Here is a 16,161-nt window from a genome sequence, read left to right as displayed (position 1 = left end):
TTTAAAAATTCCTTTTTTGTTGTCTTCTCTTGTGATTTTTTGACTATCTTTAGTGTTGTGTTTGGATTCTTCTCTCTTCTCTTTTTGTGACTACCGTGACATGTAAATATAGCTATCTTTCTCTCTATCTATATATGCAAGGTGTCAACTTATCTGTATCGTCATATCTCCTATTTATCTCACAGTTTCTTCTTTATATATTCAGTTTCTTCAGTTGTAGAAAGTCTTCAGATGATGCTAATCAATAGTTGCTCTGTAAATAGTTATAATTTAGGTGTGCTCAAGGGAGGAGGTGAGCTCAGTGTTCTACTCTGTCATCTGGGCCACTTCCTGCCCACACTTACAAGCAAATATCACCGATTAAAGAGCTTTTATTTATTTATTTATTTTTTGTTGGTGTTCAGTGCTGGAAATTTCCCTGTAAGTGCTGCTTTACTATTTCCCACTTATTAATATGTTGTGTTTTATTTTCACTTTCTTAAAAATAATTTCTATATGTACTTTTAAGTTTTGCTTATAAGGTATTTAGAAGTGTTTTAAATATTCTTTCAAATATTTGGGAATTTTCCATAGATCTATTTCCTACTTCTGGTTTCTAATGTAATTATCAACACATGGGGGTCAGAAAATATACTTCCCATAGCTTGAATTATTTTAAAATTATTGAGTGTTTTTATGGCCCCAAATATGGTCTATTGGAATCAGGTTTTTCTCATTGATAGTTGCTCTGTAAAGTAATTTTGGGGTGCCTATGGGAGGAGGTGTTCTACATTAAACAATTAGGAAGTGAAAGACCAAATTTCAAAATGAGATTCTAACTTGAATTCCAGTGGCCCCTAAGTCACAGACTGATGTTCTATCATTCTAAGCAATAAGAGATAAAAGTCCATAAGCTTCCTAGGAATTGCTGGTTTAATATACAGCTTATTTCTTTCAATAGAAAATCATTAAATCATTTAGCAGCTTTTTCTTACCTTATCAGACTTTCTCCTAGTGGACATGGAAGTTGGAAATCGTACCCTTCTGAATGAATTCATCTTACTGGGCCTCTCAACAGACCCCCAGTGGAAACTGACCCTATTTGGAATATTTCTGATACTTTATTTGATCACCTTGTCAGGTAACATGTCCTTAGTTATCTTAATCCATATTGATTCTTGCCTGCACACACCTATGTATTTTTTCATTGGCAATCTGTCTTTCTTGGATTTCTGGTACACCTCTGTGTACACCCCCAAAATCCTGGCAACTTGTGTCTCAGAGGATAAGCACATGTCATTGGCTGGATGTGGAGCCCAGTTTTTCTTTTCCTGTGCTGTAACCTACACTGAGTGCTATCTCCTAGCAGCCATGGCCTATGACCGCCACATGGCGATCTGTAACCCGCTACTTTATTCAAGTTCAATGTCCCCTTCTCTCTGTACTAGGCTTGTTGCTGGCTCCTACATAGGAGGGTTCTTGAATGCCATAGCACATACTGCCAACACTTTTCGCCTGAGTTTCTGTGGCAAAAATATTATTGACCACTATTTCTGTGATGTACCACCACTGGTGAAGATGTCATGTACAGACACCAAGGTTTATGAGCAGGTCCTCCTGGGTCTTGTGGGTTTCACGGTCCTCTCGAACATTCTTGTCATCATCATTTCCTATTTCCGCATCCTTCTCACTATTCTGAGGATCCGCACGGCTTCAGGAAGGCGCAAGGCCTTCTCCACCTGTGCCTCACACCTGGTCTCGGTCATGCTCTTCTATGGATCATTGCTCTTCACATATTCAAGGCCAAGTTCCACCTACTCCCTTGGGAAGGACAAAGTAGCATCTCTGTGGTCAATCCATTGCTCAACCCTCTCATCTATAGCCTGAGAAACAAAGATGTTAAAGGGGCCTTCTGGAAAGCAACACAGACTATAAGACCTCAAAGATGAAGGTGATCTTTTTGCAGGATGCTGACATTGCATTTTCCAAATTATTGTCTTATAAACATGCTTGTGCACATTGCCATATTTCAAGTAAATACAACACATTTTGCTTAAAAGATGAATCATTGATTGAACCATTTTCTGTTGCTTATTCCTTTGTTGTGATTAAACTTTTAAAACTAACATTGAGTTGTTTGATGCTCTACAATATTGCATTCTGCTACTTTGCAGTACTCGATTTTCATAAAAACTCATCCTCTTTGATTTTGTGGGAGCTCTTTGAAAAAGAAAGTAGATTTGGATGGCTTTCAAATACATAGTTTGAGTTTGAATCTTGGTGAGCAAACTTCATTGATTGGGAAGTAGATTTAAAATAGTGAAAAGCTGGAAACAAAATTTGACAAATATTTGTTTTTATTAAGACATTCTTCCAAACTCCTTCATAAAACTCTAATTGTGTATATTGATTATTTCTTTGTCATCCTTGTGCCTTCAACTTCGATGAAATATTAAGCAAAGTGTTTGAATTGTTTAGATTATGAAGAAAACAGTTTTATAAATATAGAGAAACATATGTTATTAGGATTACTACCTTAAGTGTGATCTCTTCCAGATAGAATGAGTAGTCTGCCATGCCATCCATCTGATGATGAACTGCATATTTCCCATGAAGGAAAATAACAACATCACATGGGGCAAATAGAAACAAAAAGAAAAAAAAAAAAAAACACCAAAGCCCCAACAAATTAAAGCTCTGCTGTATTCTAGATTCAGTGTTTGTTCCCACCCTCACAGACAATGATGGGGCTTTTTAATTACCTAGAACCTTACAGGTCAATATTTAGTACAAGGCAGGTTTAGTTGTTTTTCTTCCTGTGATTTGCTTGCAATATATAGCTATTTTTGAAAACTGATTCTGCATTTTATGTTTAACATTTTAAAAAGTTCATTGTAAGCAATAATAATCTCTATTGCTTTTGGAAGAGTACTGATCCTTTCACTGTCATCAATATTCATAACAAAGGTAATGAACAGTAACTCTCCAGATACTCTTGTTGTTCATAATCTGATGTTATATATTTGACTCTCAAAAATACTTTCATGTCTATAAAAACAGATTATAGAAACTGTAAACTATAAAAGTGAAGATAATGTTTCCAAACATACTATTCATTTGTTGTAGGTGATCCTTCAAGATATGTTTTAATTTCCACACATATGCATAAATGATAGCTAGGCAAGTGCAAAACAATGGATCTATGATTCTAATCTGGAATTATAAGCTTCTGACACAGGCGATTAAGTTAAAAACTTATCTTGTTATTACCCCCCCGCCCCATTTTTGTAATATGTATTAGGCAGTTTACATTTTACCTTTAAAAAGAGGCTAAATTCAAATCAGGCTACCATCCCCAAATGTGAATTTGCATGGCAAGGGAAAGCTAAGTACTTAGTAGTATCCACCTCTGGTTATTACCCTAAAAGTGAGCACATCCTGGTATTGGTTCTGTCTCTGTTTGACTTGTCTACCTCCTGCCAAGTCTCTTCAGCAAGTAGCTTTTGAAATACTTTGAACATAATATGTATAGATTCTATATTTATGGACTATATATGATATCATAGGCTGGTGGGAAATGTCTGAATCAGCTAGAGATTAGATGGAGAAAGATGGAAGAAAACCAGAAGAAAGCAGAGGAACTCATTTCTTATGAAAAAAGTTAAAATCATTCACTGATAAACATTGAAAGGAAGGTATTTTAGAACAACATTTAAAATTTTCAGGTCAACTTTACTTAATTTTTAATAATTTTAATTTATTTTCTTTTTACTTTTTGACCACCTGATATGACTAATTAAAAAAATGTTCTTTACAACAACACTGCAAATTACAGAATGTTGGTTATATTTGACAAATGAGGAGTTTGCACATCAGAAGTTACACTTTTTTGTTGAAAGAATATAGCTATTGTTGTAATGGGTACATTTATAAAATACAGTTAAATAAAAGCTTTAGAACCAATAGTTGAGACCAATTCATTATTTGTACTAGCTCTGATATTTCTGATTTTTCTTTTTATCTGTGTTTATTATCTAACACCTCATTGCCTCCTCTTTCCATCAAAAAATTCTTCACAGTGCTTACTCTTTCATTACCACAGAAGCATTGTATCAGACAAGAAGAATTTGGGATATATTCCACAAATGTCAAGAATCCATTTAATGGTTTCTTCACAATCGTTTAATGCTTATCAAGTAGGTGGAAAATGGGTCTATCCCAAGGAAATAGTAAAATTTAATCATTTGGAATTTCAGAAGTGATATATACTCTTGTATTGCATTAAATTTTGATATCATTTTTAAAAGTTATATTAAGTTGAATTTATTAAGTTGTAGAATAGATTATAGCAGAATTATTAAACAAAACAAACTAAAGCAAAGAAAAATACTTTTTCACTGAATTTCTTTGAGTAAAGATACAGGTGTGTGTGTGTGTGTGTGTGCGTGTTTTAATATTCCTTCTCAAGCTTCCCCTGAAGCAGTCTGTTTTCACTGAGCAATGTTTCAAGAAATTTATGTCAGTTTAGACTTCAGATTATGTGAACCTGAAGAGTTTTTTCAGAGCATCTTTGACATCTTTATTCCTCAGACTGTAGATCATGGGGTTCAACATGGGGAACACCACGGTGTAAAATGTAGGTACCATCTTGTCCCTCTCAAGGGAATAGCTGGAACTTGGATGGGAGTAGATGTAGAGAATGGAGCCACAGTACAAGGTGACAGAGATCAGGTGGGAGGAGCAGGTGGAGAAGGCTTTGAGGCGGCCCTGGGTGGAGCGAATTCGCAAGATGGCAGCAACGATGAAGGCGTAGGAAGCCAGGATGAGCACAGTGGGCGTGATGACGTTGGAGGCCAGGAGGAAGTACAACACATCCTGGTACGTCTCTTTCACGTCACAAGCCAATTTCACGAGAGGGGGAACATCACAGAAAAAGTCATCAATAATGTTACCACCACAAAAATTCAACGTGAATGTGTTGCTGGTGAGTATTATTGCATTGACAAAACCCCCAGTATAGGAATATATAACCAAACAGACACAGAGTCTCCTCGACATGACCTGAGCATAGAGCAGGGGACTGGAAATGGCCACATAGCGGTCATAAGCCATGGCAGCCAGCAGGTAGCACTCGCTGTAGGCCAGCCCCGCCGAGAAGAACTGGACTGCACAGCCAGTGAAGGAGACGCTTTTGTCTTCAGAAATGCAGGTCACTAGGATCTTTGGGGTGTACACAGAGGAGTACCAGAGATCCAGAAAAGACAGATTCCCAATGAGAAAATACATGGGTGTGTGCAGTCGAGAGTCACTACAGATCAACACTACGAGGGTGGTATTTCCTACCAGGGTCATGGAGTACACACCAAGGAACACCACAAACAGGACCAGCTGCATCTTGGGGTCTGTTGTGAATCCCACAAGGATGAACTCAGTCACCGTATGATTGTTCTTCTCCATGGTTTAAAGAGACCTCACCTACAAATGAAGGAATTAAGAGTTTAATTACCTCAACCGATAGCAAAGAAGGACATTCTCTTATACAAATCTATGAAATATGGTCAAGACTATGGTTATTACAGTAAGGAAGAGCTGAACAGGAGTCTTGGCATATTTGGGAAGATGAGGGAAGCTTTCTGAGCCTCAACATATTTATTTCAACAATGTGACTTGACTACTAGAAAGCCTTAATGCTGTTTGGGGCTTACTCATTTATTAGGAAAATATTTTTTGAGTGCTTGGGGCTGTCTGGGCATTAGGATACGGCAGTGAAACTAACGGCACTGACCATTATTCTGTGGAGGCTTTATTTAGAAAAGAGAGATATATAGGTGATGCAGGGATAAAGAATCCGCCTGCCAATGACGGAGCTGCCGGAGATGCAGGTTTGATCCGAGTCAGGAAGATACCCTGGAGGAGGAAATGCTAACCCACTCCAGTACTCTTGCTTGGAAAATCCCATGGACAGAGGGGCATGGCGGACTACAGTCCATGAGGTCACAAAGACTCAGACACGACTTAGTGACTGAGCAGGTACACACTATCAGATCAGACCAGATCAGATCAGTTGCTCAGTCGTGTCCGACTCTTTGTGACCCCATGAATTGCAGCACGCCAGGCCTCCCTGTCCATCACCAATTCCCAGAGTTCACTCAGACTAACGTCCATCGAGTCAGCAATGCCGTCCAGCCATCTCATCCTCTGTCGTCCCCTTCTCCTCCTGCCCCCAATCCTTCCCAGCATCAGAATCTTTTCCAATGAGTCAACTCTTCGCATATGGTGGCCAAAGTACTGGAGTTTCAGCTTTAGCATCATTCCTTCCAAAGAAATCCCAGGGCTGATCTCTTTCAGAATGGACTGGTTGGGTCTCCTTGCAGTCCAAGGGACTCTCAAGAGTCTTCTCCAACACCACAGTTCAAAAGCATCAATTCTTCAGTGCTCAGCCTTCTTCACAGTCCAACTTTCACATCCATACATGACCACAGGAAAAACCATAGCCTTGACTAGACGAACCTTTGTTGGCAAAGTAATGTCTCTGCTTTTGAATATGCTATCTAGGTTGGTCATAACTTTCCTTCCAAGGAGTAAGCGTCTTTTAATTTCATGGCTGCAGTCACCATCTGCAGTGATTTTGGAGCCCAGAAAAATAAAGTCTGACACTGTTTCCACTGTTTCCCCATCTATTTCCCATGAAGTGGTGGGACCAGATGCCATGATCTTCGTTTTCTGAATGTTGGGCTTTAAGCCAACTTTGCACTCTCCACTTTCACTTTCATCAAGAGGCTTTTGAGTTCCTCTTCACTTTCTGCCATAAGGGTGGTGTCATCTGCATATCTGAGGTGATTGATATTTCTCCTGGCAATCTTGATTCCAGCTTGTGATTCTTCCAGTCCAGTGTTTCTCATGATGTACTCTGCATATAAGTTAAATAAACAGGGTGACAATATACAACCTTGACAAACTCCTTTTCCTATTTGGAACCAGTCTGTTGTTCCATGTCCAGTTCTAACTGTTGCTTCCTGACCTGCATACAAATTTCTCAAGAGGCAGATCAGGTGGTCCAGTATTCCCATCTCTTTCAGAATTTTCCACAGTTTATTGTGATCCACACAGTCAAAGGCTTTGTCATAGTCAATAAAGCAGAAATAGATGTTTTTCTGGAACTCTCTTGCTTTTTCTATGATCCAGCGGATGCTGACAATTTGATCTCTGGTTCCTCTGCCTTTTCTAAAACCAGCTTGAACATCAGGAAGTTCACAGTTCACATATTGCTGAAGCCTGGCTTGGAGAATTTTGACCATTACTTTACTAGCATGTGAGATGAGTGCAATTGTGCGGTAGTTTGAGCATTCTTTGGCATTGCCTTTCTTTGGGATTGGAATGAAAACTGACCTTTTCCAGTCCTGTGGCCACTGATGAGTTTTTCAAATTTGCTGGCATATTGAGTGCAGCACTTTCACAGCATCATCTTTCAGGATTGAAATAGTTTACCTGGAATTCCATCACCTCCACTAGCTTTGCTCGTAGTGATGCTTTCTAAGGCCCACTTGACTTCACATTCCAGGATGTCTGGCTCTAGGTCAGTGATCACACCATTGTGATTATCTGGGTCGTGAAGATCTTTTTTGTACAGTTCTTCTGTGTATTCTTGCCAACTCTTCTTAATATCTTCTGCTTCTGTTAGGTCCATACCATTTCTGTCCTTTATCCAGCTCATCTTTGCATGAAATGTTCCTTTGGTATCTCTGATTTTCTTGAAGAGATCTCTAGTCTTTCCCATTCTGTTGTTTTCCTCTATTTCTTTGCATTGATCGCTGAAGAAGGCTTTCTTATCTCTTCTTGCTATTCTTTGGAACTCTGCATTCAGATGTTTATATCTTACCTTTTCTCCTTTGCTTTTTGCTTCTCTTCTTTTCACAGCTATTTGTTAGGCCTCCCCAGACAGCCATTTTACAAGGAAACAAATAAGAAATTTTTTCATTTAATGATAGATGATATTAAAAAGAACAAAGTGAGTGATTTTGTTAAGAGGAACTGGGAAAGGAGCTAATTTAATTTTTGCCCTGAGAGAGAGAGGGAGAAAAAAAATCTGTTTTATATTTCCCAGCTACAAACGAACAAGTTGTTCAAAGCTCATAAGACATGGTAAAGTCCCCATGGTTTAGGAGGTAGTGACATATGAAGGGTGGTAGGTATTGCCATCCCCAGATATGCCACTTTGACAGAAGAATTATTTCATTAGCATTTAAAAAACAGCAGAAACCTAAGGGACACTCTGATATCCCCTTCTCTTACTGAAAGCAGGAGATAAAACTCACGTGAGAACTGCATTCTCAATACCTGTGTTGTGCACTGAGTTATGTCTGAGTCTTTACGACTCCATGGGCTATAGCCCACCAGTCTCCCCTGTCTATGGAATTCTCCAGGCAATAATACTGGAGCAGTTTGCCATTTCCTACTCCAGAAGATCTTCCTGACCCAGGGATAGAACTCATGTCTCTTGCATCTCCTGCATTGGCAGGCAGATTCTTCACCACTAACACCAACTGGGAAGTCCAATATCCCAACAAAAAAGAAATATTCCTATGATCATTATTATACACAGGAGTTTGAGATCAAAAGAATTCTATAGAAAGAGACCTTATTGAAATAATGTTTCCTTTATTATCCATGTTGTAGCATATATCATTATTTTATTTTACATTTTTTTTTCACATTCCTTGTCAGTTTTTGGTAATATTGATTGCTCTTTTTTGTCTCTAATAATGAGAAATGCTACTTTCTCTTGTGAACTCTGAGCAGGCTCAGAAACTTCAATAGGAAGATGGAGAGATATTGGAAAAGAGGCCCTCTTACTAGCACATATATGTCTTAGGATGGAAATGACCTTAGTATTGGTTGGAGGAATAAGTAAAATTTTCCATCTAATTCTAATATCTCAGTTATATAACTTACCTAAAATTCTCAGCCACACCACCACCTCAACAGAATTCAAATATGAGTGTTCCAGAATCCTCTATACTAGTTTCTGAATCCCCAGGATGATAGATTCTGCAGTCCCTTAGGTTTTCATGGTCATGGGAAATGACTAACAAGACAATTAAATAAAATTGTGTGTTGATGAATTGGGCATTATTCAGTGATGAAAAAAAAAATTTTAAGACTACAATTCTCAGCTGAAATGTAATCAATCATAATTTTCATTCTCATTCTCTCCAGTTGTGTAGAAGCCAAAATAAACATGTGTGACACTTATTAAGTAAGTGTACTATATATTCATATGTGTATATTTGGATATTAAAACACATATGTTCAATGATACTGATATCTTTATTATCTGTTTTTTAAATCTTTATTTATTTTTCTTTTTTTAAATTTTATTTTATTTTTAAACTTTACATAATTGTATTAGTTTTGCCAAATATCAAAATGAATCCAACACAATTATCTGTTGAATACCTTTCCTTTGTTCTTCCCAATCCATTCTCTATACTTTTAAGCTCATCTTCTTTCCAGGATGCTCAGCTCCATAAACGTATCCATGAGTTCCTTTGCTCTCTGTTTACTTAATGGGTTTAGCCAGTGGCTATAAATAGCAGGACAGGAAGTGGGGTCAGAGTGGTTTTCTCTTCCCTATTTCTTGCAAAGATGCCACAGCTGGCTTCATCCCTGGACCTAGACCATGGAACCTGCCAGGTGACCCATTTCCCAGCACTCCTTTCAACTCATAAGCTGTTCTTTGTCTTGCTCCTTCAGGAATAGAGGAGATAATTGCTCTCAGAAGTTACAAGTTCTAAAGTTATTAAAATTGTTTGGTATGCAATAGAAATTATAAGTGTAGTGTGGTAAATTGACATTTGTTGACAATTAAACCTGGAGTGCTCAACCAAACAGAAAAAAAAAAAAAAAAAAGAACCCAAGAAGCCAGAAAGCCATATCTTAGTGGGTAACTCTGAGAGACAAGATGGAAGCAATTTTCCAATAAGTCACAAACTCTAGATCTTAACCAAGTATTCTGTTGTTCACACATTCATGGCAGTGTCTCATGGATCAAGGGATTCTAATGGAATGAAGTAGATGGGAAAATAACCACAGTAATATTTCATTTTTACTTGGATAAAAATCAGCACAAAATGTTCCAGTAGGCAAATACCATCTCATGTAATTCTCTGACCTAAGCTAGTTTACAGCCACTGAAACCTTAGACTTATGGAGAAGCATGGAGCCTTTGATAAAGGATCTTGACATTTAGCCAACATATATTCTATACATATTCCTCCAAGCCTTCTTGTAGATGGCCAGAAACCACTTATGAGAATAATCCTACCCTGGGCAAAGGTAAGTACCCAGCTCTTCTGTGGGTTATTGGATTCTGACTCTGAGTTAATACTAACATTAAGTGACAGAAAAACACCCAAGGTACACTCTTGCCACTGGGTCTAATGAAATAATTTAAATATAGCTTTGATCTGCTTTCTTCTTTCATTGGGTCTGAGACTAGATATACAGGTGATCATTATTTACCCATATTCAGAAATCATACTGGGTATCAGTTCAGTTCAGTTCAGTTCAGTCGCTCAGTCGTGTCCGACTCTTTGTGACCCCATGAATCGCAGCACGCCAGGCCTCCCTGTCTATCACCAACTTCCGGACATACAGAATAATACAGAATCCTAATTTTAGTTTCCTGTCCCTGGTCTCTGGACACAGTGTTATAATTATTGGAATTTTCAAATGGATGTCTGTGAAGTTACTCCCCCAATACATTCTCTGCTCAGACAGTAAACAGAAAAACATATTGCATCACTGGAGAGAAGTGCAAAGTTTAGTGTTTTTATAAAGACTTGAAAGATGCAATGGTGAAGATCCCAATTTATCACCGTTAACTCCTCTGTTTGTCTGAGGGGAAAAGAATTGAAGATCTTCTAAGTGGAGATCATGAATGAACAACGTTTACAGGAAGAGAAGTTGAAAAAAGGATGCAGGACTAATAACATTTGTTTTGAGAAGTAAAATTGAGGAAGTCAGTTTGGAATAAAAATAGATTTATATACCTCTTGAAACAGTACAGTTGAACAACACCACACTAGCATTCAGTGGTTGTAGACTGAGGAATACCCAATGCATTGTGAGGTCATTAAATTTGCTAGAGAGGCTGAGAGATTGTCACATTTCATTGAATCTTCAAAGTCATAGACTAATCAGAAACTGAAACTCCACTACTTTGGCCACCTGATGCTAAGAACTGACTCAATTGAAAAGACCCTGATGCTGGGAAAGATTGAAGGTGGGAGGAGAAGGGAACGACAGAGGATAAGATGGTTGGATGGCATCACTGACTCAATGGACATGAGTTTGAGTAAACTCTGGGAGTTGGTGATGGACAGGGAGGCCTGGCATGCTGCAGTCCATGGGGTGGCAGAGTCGGACATGACTGAGTGACTGAACTGAATCAGAAGATATCCTAAACCCGTTATGCTCACACATATGCACAGAACTCTAGCCACACATACATAAACTGGAGGCTTCACGAATGAGGTGGATGAAGTGACCTTCCTCCTGAGTATTAGTCAGCCTCCTTCCCCCTACACCAGACTTCATGTTCACAGGGCCCTTGTAAAAAGTGGCCATAGCAGTTGAAATGAGCTCAACATGACCATCTTTTTACTAAGGCTAATTTGGTTAATATCGTTGTGAGTTGTCAAAACGCACAGAGGGGCCTGGCAGATGGTTATGGCCATAGAGCCACAAAGAGTCGGACATGACTGAAGTGAGTTAGCATGCATGCATGAGGTGTCAACAAGGCAAAAACAAAAACAAAAACAAAAACATTTCTGGTAAACCACTGGGTAACAGGATGGTTAGATCAGACAGCTTCCTAAGAGTTGCAAAGGTAATGACTTTCCTCTCATGAGTTATCACATACTGGGGGAATTATTTGCTTATATTTCTTACTGGCTTTTTCTTGTCATGACCTATCAGTTCGACCTATCAGTTCAGTTCAGTTCAGTCGCTCAGTCGTGTCCGACTCTTTGCGACCCCATGAATTGCAGCACGCCAGGCCTCCCTGTCCATCACCAACTCCTGGAGTTCACTCAGACTCACGTCCATTGAGTCAGTGATGTCATCCAGGCATCTCATCCTCTGTCGTCCCCTTCTCCTCCTGCCCCCAATCCCTCCCAGTATCAGAGTCTTTTCCAATGAGTCAACTCTTCCCATGAGGTGGCCAAAATACTGGAGTTTCAGCTTTAGCATCATTCTTTCCAAAGAAATCCCAGGGCTGATCTCCTTCAGAATAGACTGGTTGGATCTCCTTGCAGTCCAAGGGACTCTCAAGAGTCTTCTCCAACACCACAGTTCAAAATAATCAATTCTTCGGCGTTCAGCTTTCTTCACAGTCCAACTCTCACATCCATACATGACCACTGGAAAAACCATAATCTTGACTAGATGGACCTTTGTTGGCAAAGTAATGTCTCTGCTTTTCAATATGCTATCTAGGTTGGTCATAACTTTTCTTCCAAGGAGTAAGCGTCTTTTAATTTCATGGCTCCTGTGGTTAGAATGCCCTTATTCAGATATCTTTGTAAGAAACACCCTCCCTTCTTACAGTGTCAATTGCTGGTACTATCACCCCTTTTCAGGTGTTCCCTGATCAAAGTACTGTAATCCACTTCCTTGACATTTTTTAATATCATTTTTATACTTTATTATTCTCCTTAGAGCTGTTCATTATCTAATATTATATACATATAATTGGGGCTTCCCTGATGGCTAAGATGGTGAAGAATCTGCCTGCAATGTTGGAGACCTAGGTTTGATCCCTTGGTCGGGAAGATCCCCTGGAGAAGGGAATAACAACCTGCTCCACTATTCTTGCCTGGGAAGTCTCTTGGACAGATGACCTGGTGGGCTATAGTCCATAGGGTCACAGCATCAGACACAACTGAGCAACAAACACACACTTATACGTTTCATTAGGTTAACTTTTTCTCTTTTCCTCCATTAGAATATATTCCTTCCTGTATGCTTTAAATGGAAAACACATATAGTTCCATGTTTATCTCATCTTAATTCATAAGCTTATTAGGTTTTATGGGTTGCTTATTTTACATGAAACACAATACAAATTTAGAACTATATTGTGGCTGGGGAAAATCTTTGAAAGCTTGGATCCATGACTACTAAAAGTGGTTTCTATTTCTTTGGGGGAAAAAAAATTGAAAATCCCTGGACTTAATATTCTCTATTTTGTTCTCTGGTTCTCAAGACAATATTAACATTTTATTATCTATAAAGTGATAGGTTAATTTTGAATGCTTTACTCTGAGTCAAGTACTGTGTTTATTGTTTCACAGCATTTTAACATTTATTTCAGCCACATCAATTACACATATGCTTAAAAATTATTCCAGAGACCTGGTACTTAACCACTGAGTCACCTCCTTTCATACCTGATACTAGGCTAAGAGTTTCTTGCAGGCTTCATGGGTCCCTGTCCTTTTGGTTATAACACCTGAACTCAACACCAGTAAGATGATGCTGAGAGAATCAGATGCTGTCAGCAGGAATACCTCATGCATGCAGTTTCAGATAAATACTTCTAAGTGGTGTGTCCAAGTCATTTTTGGCAAAGTCCTGTGTCTCTTATAGTTTCAGCCACCTTGACTGTGAGTACAGAAACATTATACTCACCTCACCCAGGTCCAGGTCACTTACCTATAACTCACAGTCACAGCCAACAAAAGACCACATGATGGATCCAGATAAATTATACTTGCTCAGGGTCTCCTGTGCATATGATTCCTGAAGTACCTCAGGACTTAAAAACTTAAAAAAATTGCCTCAAAGGCAATTAACCAAAAAGTCTGTCAATTTCTGTAGAGGTGAAAAAAATGGAATATTTCTTGCCATTTCAGTAAACGAAGGATGTCACAGTCACTGGCAATTGCAGCCACCAGGATGGTTAACTGTTGAGCCCTGAGGGAACTCAGGAAAGAAAAGAATACCTGCTATCCAGCAGCCATGAGACTACAGGCACTCCCTATGGTGAACCCTGAAGAAACTTAGGATGTGAAAATACATGATACTGGCCCCAGATAGCTGAGGCACATATCAAAGGCAAGATTTCCGAGAGCCCAGACTCTTGCATCTTCCCATACATAGAAAAGTGCTTAATTCTTTAACTTGAGATATTTGGTTTTCTTTCATTTACAATGATTTTTTGATGCTCAGACTACCTGCCCTTTGTTGCAAAATCACTACATATCCTATCTCCTCCCCTTTCCTTTTGGAGGAATTTCTCAGAGCCCTCTGAAAGTTTATCTCTTGGACCGTGCTGTGCTCAGTCGCTCAGTCATGTCTGACTCTCTGAAGCCCCATGAACTGTAGACTGCCAGGCTTCTCTGTCTATGGGAATTCTCCAGGCAAGAATACTGGAGTGGGTTGCCATCCCTCCAAGACCTTCCTTTAGGGGATCTCCCCAACCCAGGAATGGAACCCAGGGCTTCCACATTGCAGGTGGATTCTTTACTGTCTGAGCCACCAGGGAAGTCCAAGAATACTGCAGTGGGTAGCCTATCCCTTCTCCAGCAGATCTTCTGGACCCAGGAATTGAATTGGGATCTCCTGCATTACAGGTGGATTCTTTACCAGCTGAGCTACCAAGGAAACCCCTAATCTATAAGTAGCATTGGAAATAGTTTCTCAGTCTTTCCTGCTTGAAACAGTCTCTTCATCAGATTTCCAGGTCATCAAACTTGCATGGATTTTCTTCTCCTTCTGAACCTACATGATCTTAGTGTTATTGTTCCCAGGTTGGAATTTTGGAGAACCCCAGAATCAACCCTCAAATCTCTTCTCTTTTCCTCAAATCTTTTTGCTTTCACTCTTCTCTTTTCTTCTCTTCTCTCTTCACAATCACTCTCTGGTAGACCATACAGTCTAATGACTGTAAATACTCTCCATAGTCTTATTTATCTATCTACCTACCTACCTTTTAACTCCTGACCATTTTTCTTCCCTGAAGTTCAGACTCATGGATCCAAGTGCCTACTTAACATCTCTTATAGGATGTCTATTGGGAAGTTTAGGAAAAAGTGTCTTCCTAACAATCCTTCCTAAGCCTACTTTCTCTCAATCTTCTTCACTGCAGTAAAGGCATTATCTTAATTTAGGGAAAATTATCAGACATTTTTTACTCCTTTTTGTTTTTTACACTGTAGCTAATTGGCAACATCTTCATTCCACCTTCAAAATATATCCAGAACTTAACCAACTGCTCCCAGTTTCAGTGATTCCACTGTACACGAGCCCACTCTCATTTCACATTTGTATTATTGCAGTTTCCTAATGGCCTCCCTGCCTCCTCCCTACTTCCGTCCTTACCTAATTTGAGTGTCTCAACAAGGAAGCCAGAGTGATCCTCTTAAAATACCAGATAGATTATGTTACTTTTCATCTTCAAACACTCCAACGACTTCAGAACTTTTCCAGAGTAAAGGTCCAAATCTTTGTGAAGATGTGCAAAACTTATGACGTTTCTGCTCTGGTTCTGCTGTCCTCCCTTTCACTGCTCACTCCAGCTCTGCCACCCTCTTTTCAGTTCCCACATAAACTGATTCACTCAGAGCCTTGGTACTTATTCATTCCTGTGGTTAGAATGCCTTTCCTCAAATATCTTTACAGAGAAGATATTTCCCTGTCTTTTTTTAGGTGTCCATTTGCCACCAATATCACCTGTTTTCACCTGATCACCGAACTCAGTCTGCTTCCTGATATTCTTATAGCCCTTTTCTTTTGTATGATTATCACTAGGACTGCTTATTTTCTAATATTACATATATCCCATTAGTTTAACTTATTCTCTTTTCCTTTTATTATTAATAAAGTGTAATCTTTCACATTTGCTTTTGATGGAAAATGTATGTCAGTTCAATTGTTATTTTATTTTAATTTGTAAGTTTAACATGAAAGTTTTGTGGGATGTTTTTTTCTAACTGAATACAAAAATATATATACCAAAAACATTTGGTGGCTGGGCAAAATCTTTGAAATCATGGATTCATGAAAACTAGATGTGGTTTCCTATGAGAAAGTGTTGAACAATCCTGGACCACACTTTACCATTCCTATATTCCATTCCTTTATGTTATATGATTCTCATATTATTCCAGAAGTTTGTCA

At 38.9% G+C, this 16,161-nt stretch overlaps 2 protein-coding genes across 2 annotated transcripts; one reads left to right on the top strand and one right to left on the bottom strand.

The window, feature by feature from the left end:
- The first annotated feature begins 409 nt into the window (after positions 1-409).
- On the top strand, positions 410-2,381 carry LOC129628553 (olfactory receptor 9G4-like). The gene has a single exon (XM_055548008.1). It carries the CDS (start codon positions 1,000-1,002, stop codon positions 1,864-1,866), a length of 867 nt encoding a protein of 288 aa, XP_055403983.1. The 5' UTR covers positions 410-999; the 3' UTR covers positions 1,867-2,381.
- Positions 2,382-4,515: 2,134 nt separating this feature from the next.
- Positions 4,516-5,436, bottom strand: LOC129628552 (olfactory receptor 1013-like). Its single transcript, XM_055548007.1, has one exon. It carries the CDS (start codon positions 5,434-5,436, stop codon positions 4,516-4,518), a length of 921 nt encoding a protein of 306 aa, XP_055403982.1.
- Positions 5,437-16,161: the final 10,725 nt, after the last annotated feature.

The sequence above is a fragment of the Bubalus kerabau genome, chromosome 15 (genome assembly GCF_029407905.1).
Source record: "Bubalus kerabau isolate K-KA32 ecotype Philippines breed swamp buffalo chromosome 15, PCC_UOA_SB_1v2, whole genome shotgun sequence".
Taxonomy (NCBI): Eukaryota; Metazoa; Chordata; class Mammalia; order Artiodactyla; family Bovidae; genus Bubalus; species Bubalus kerabau.
The sequence above is the reverse complement of the archived record's forward strand: the minus strand, read 5'-3'. Positions and strand labels throughout refer to the sequence as shown.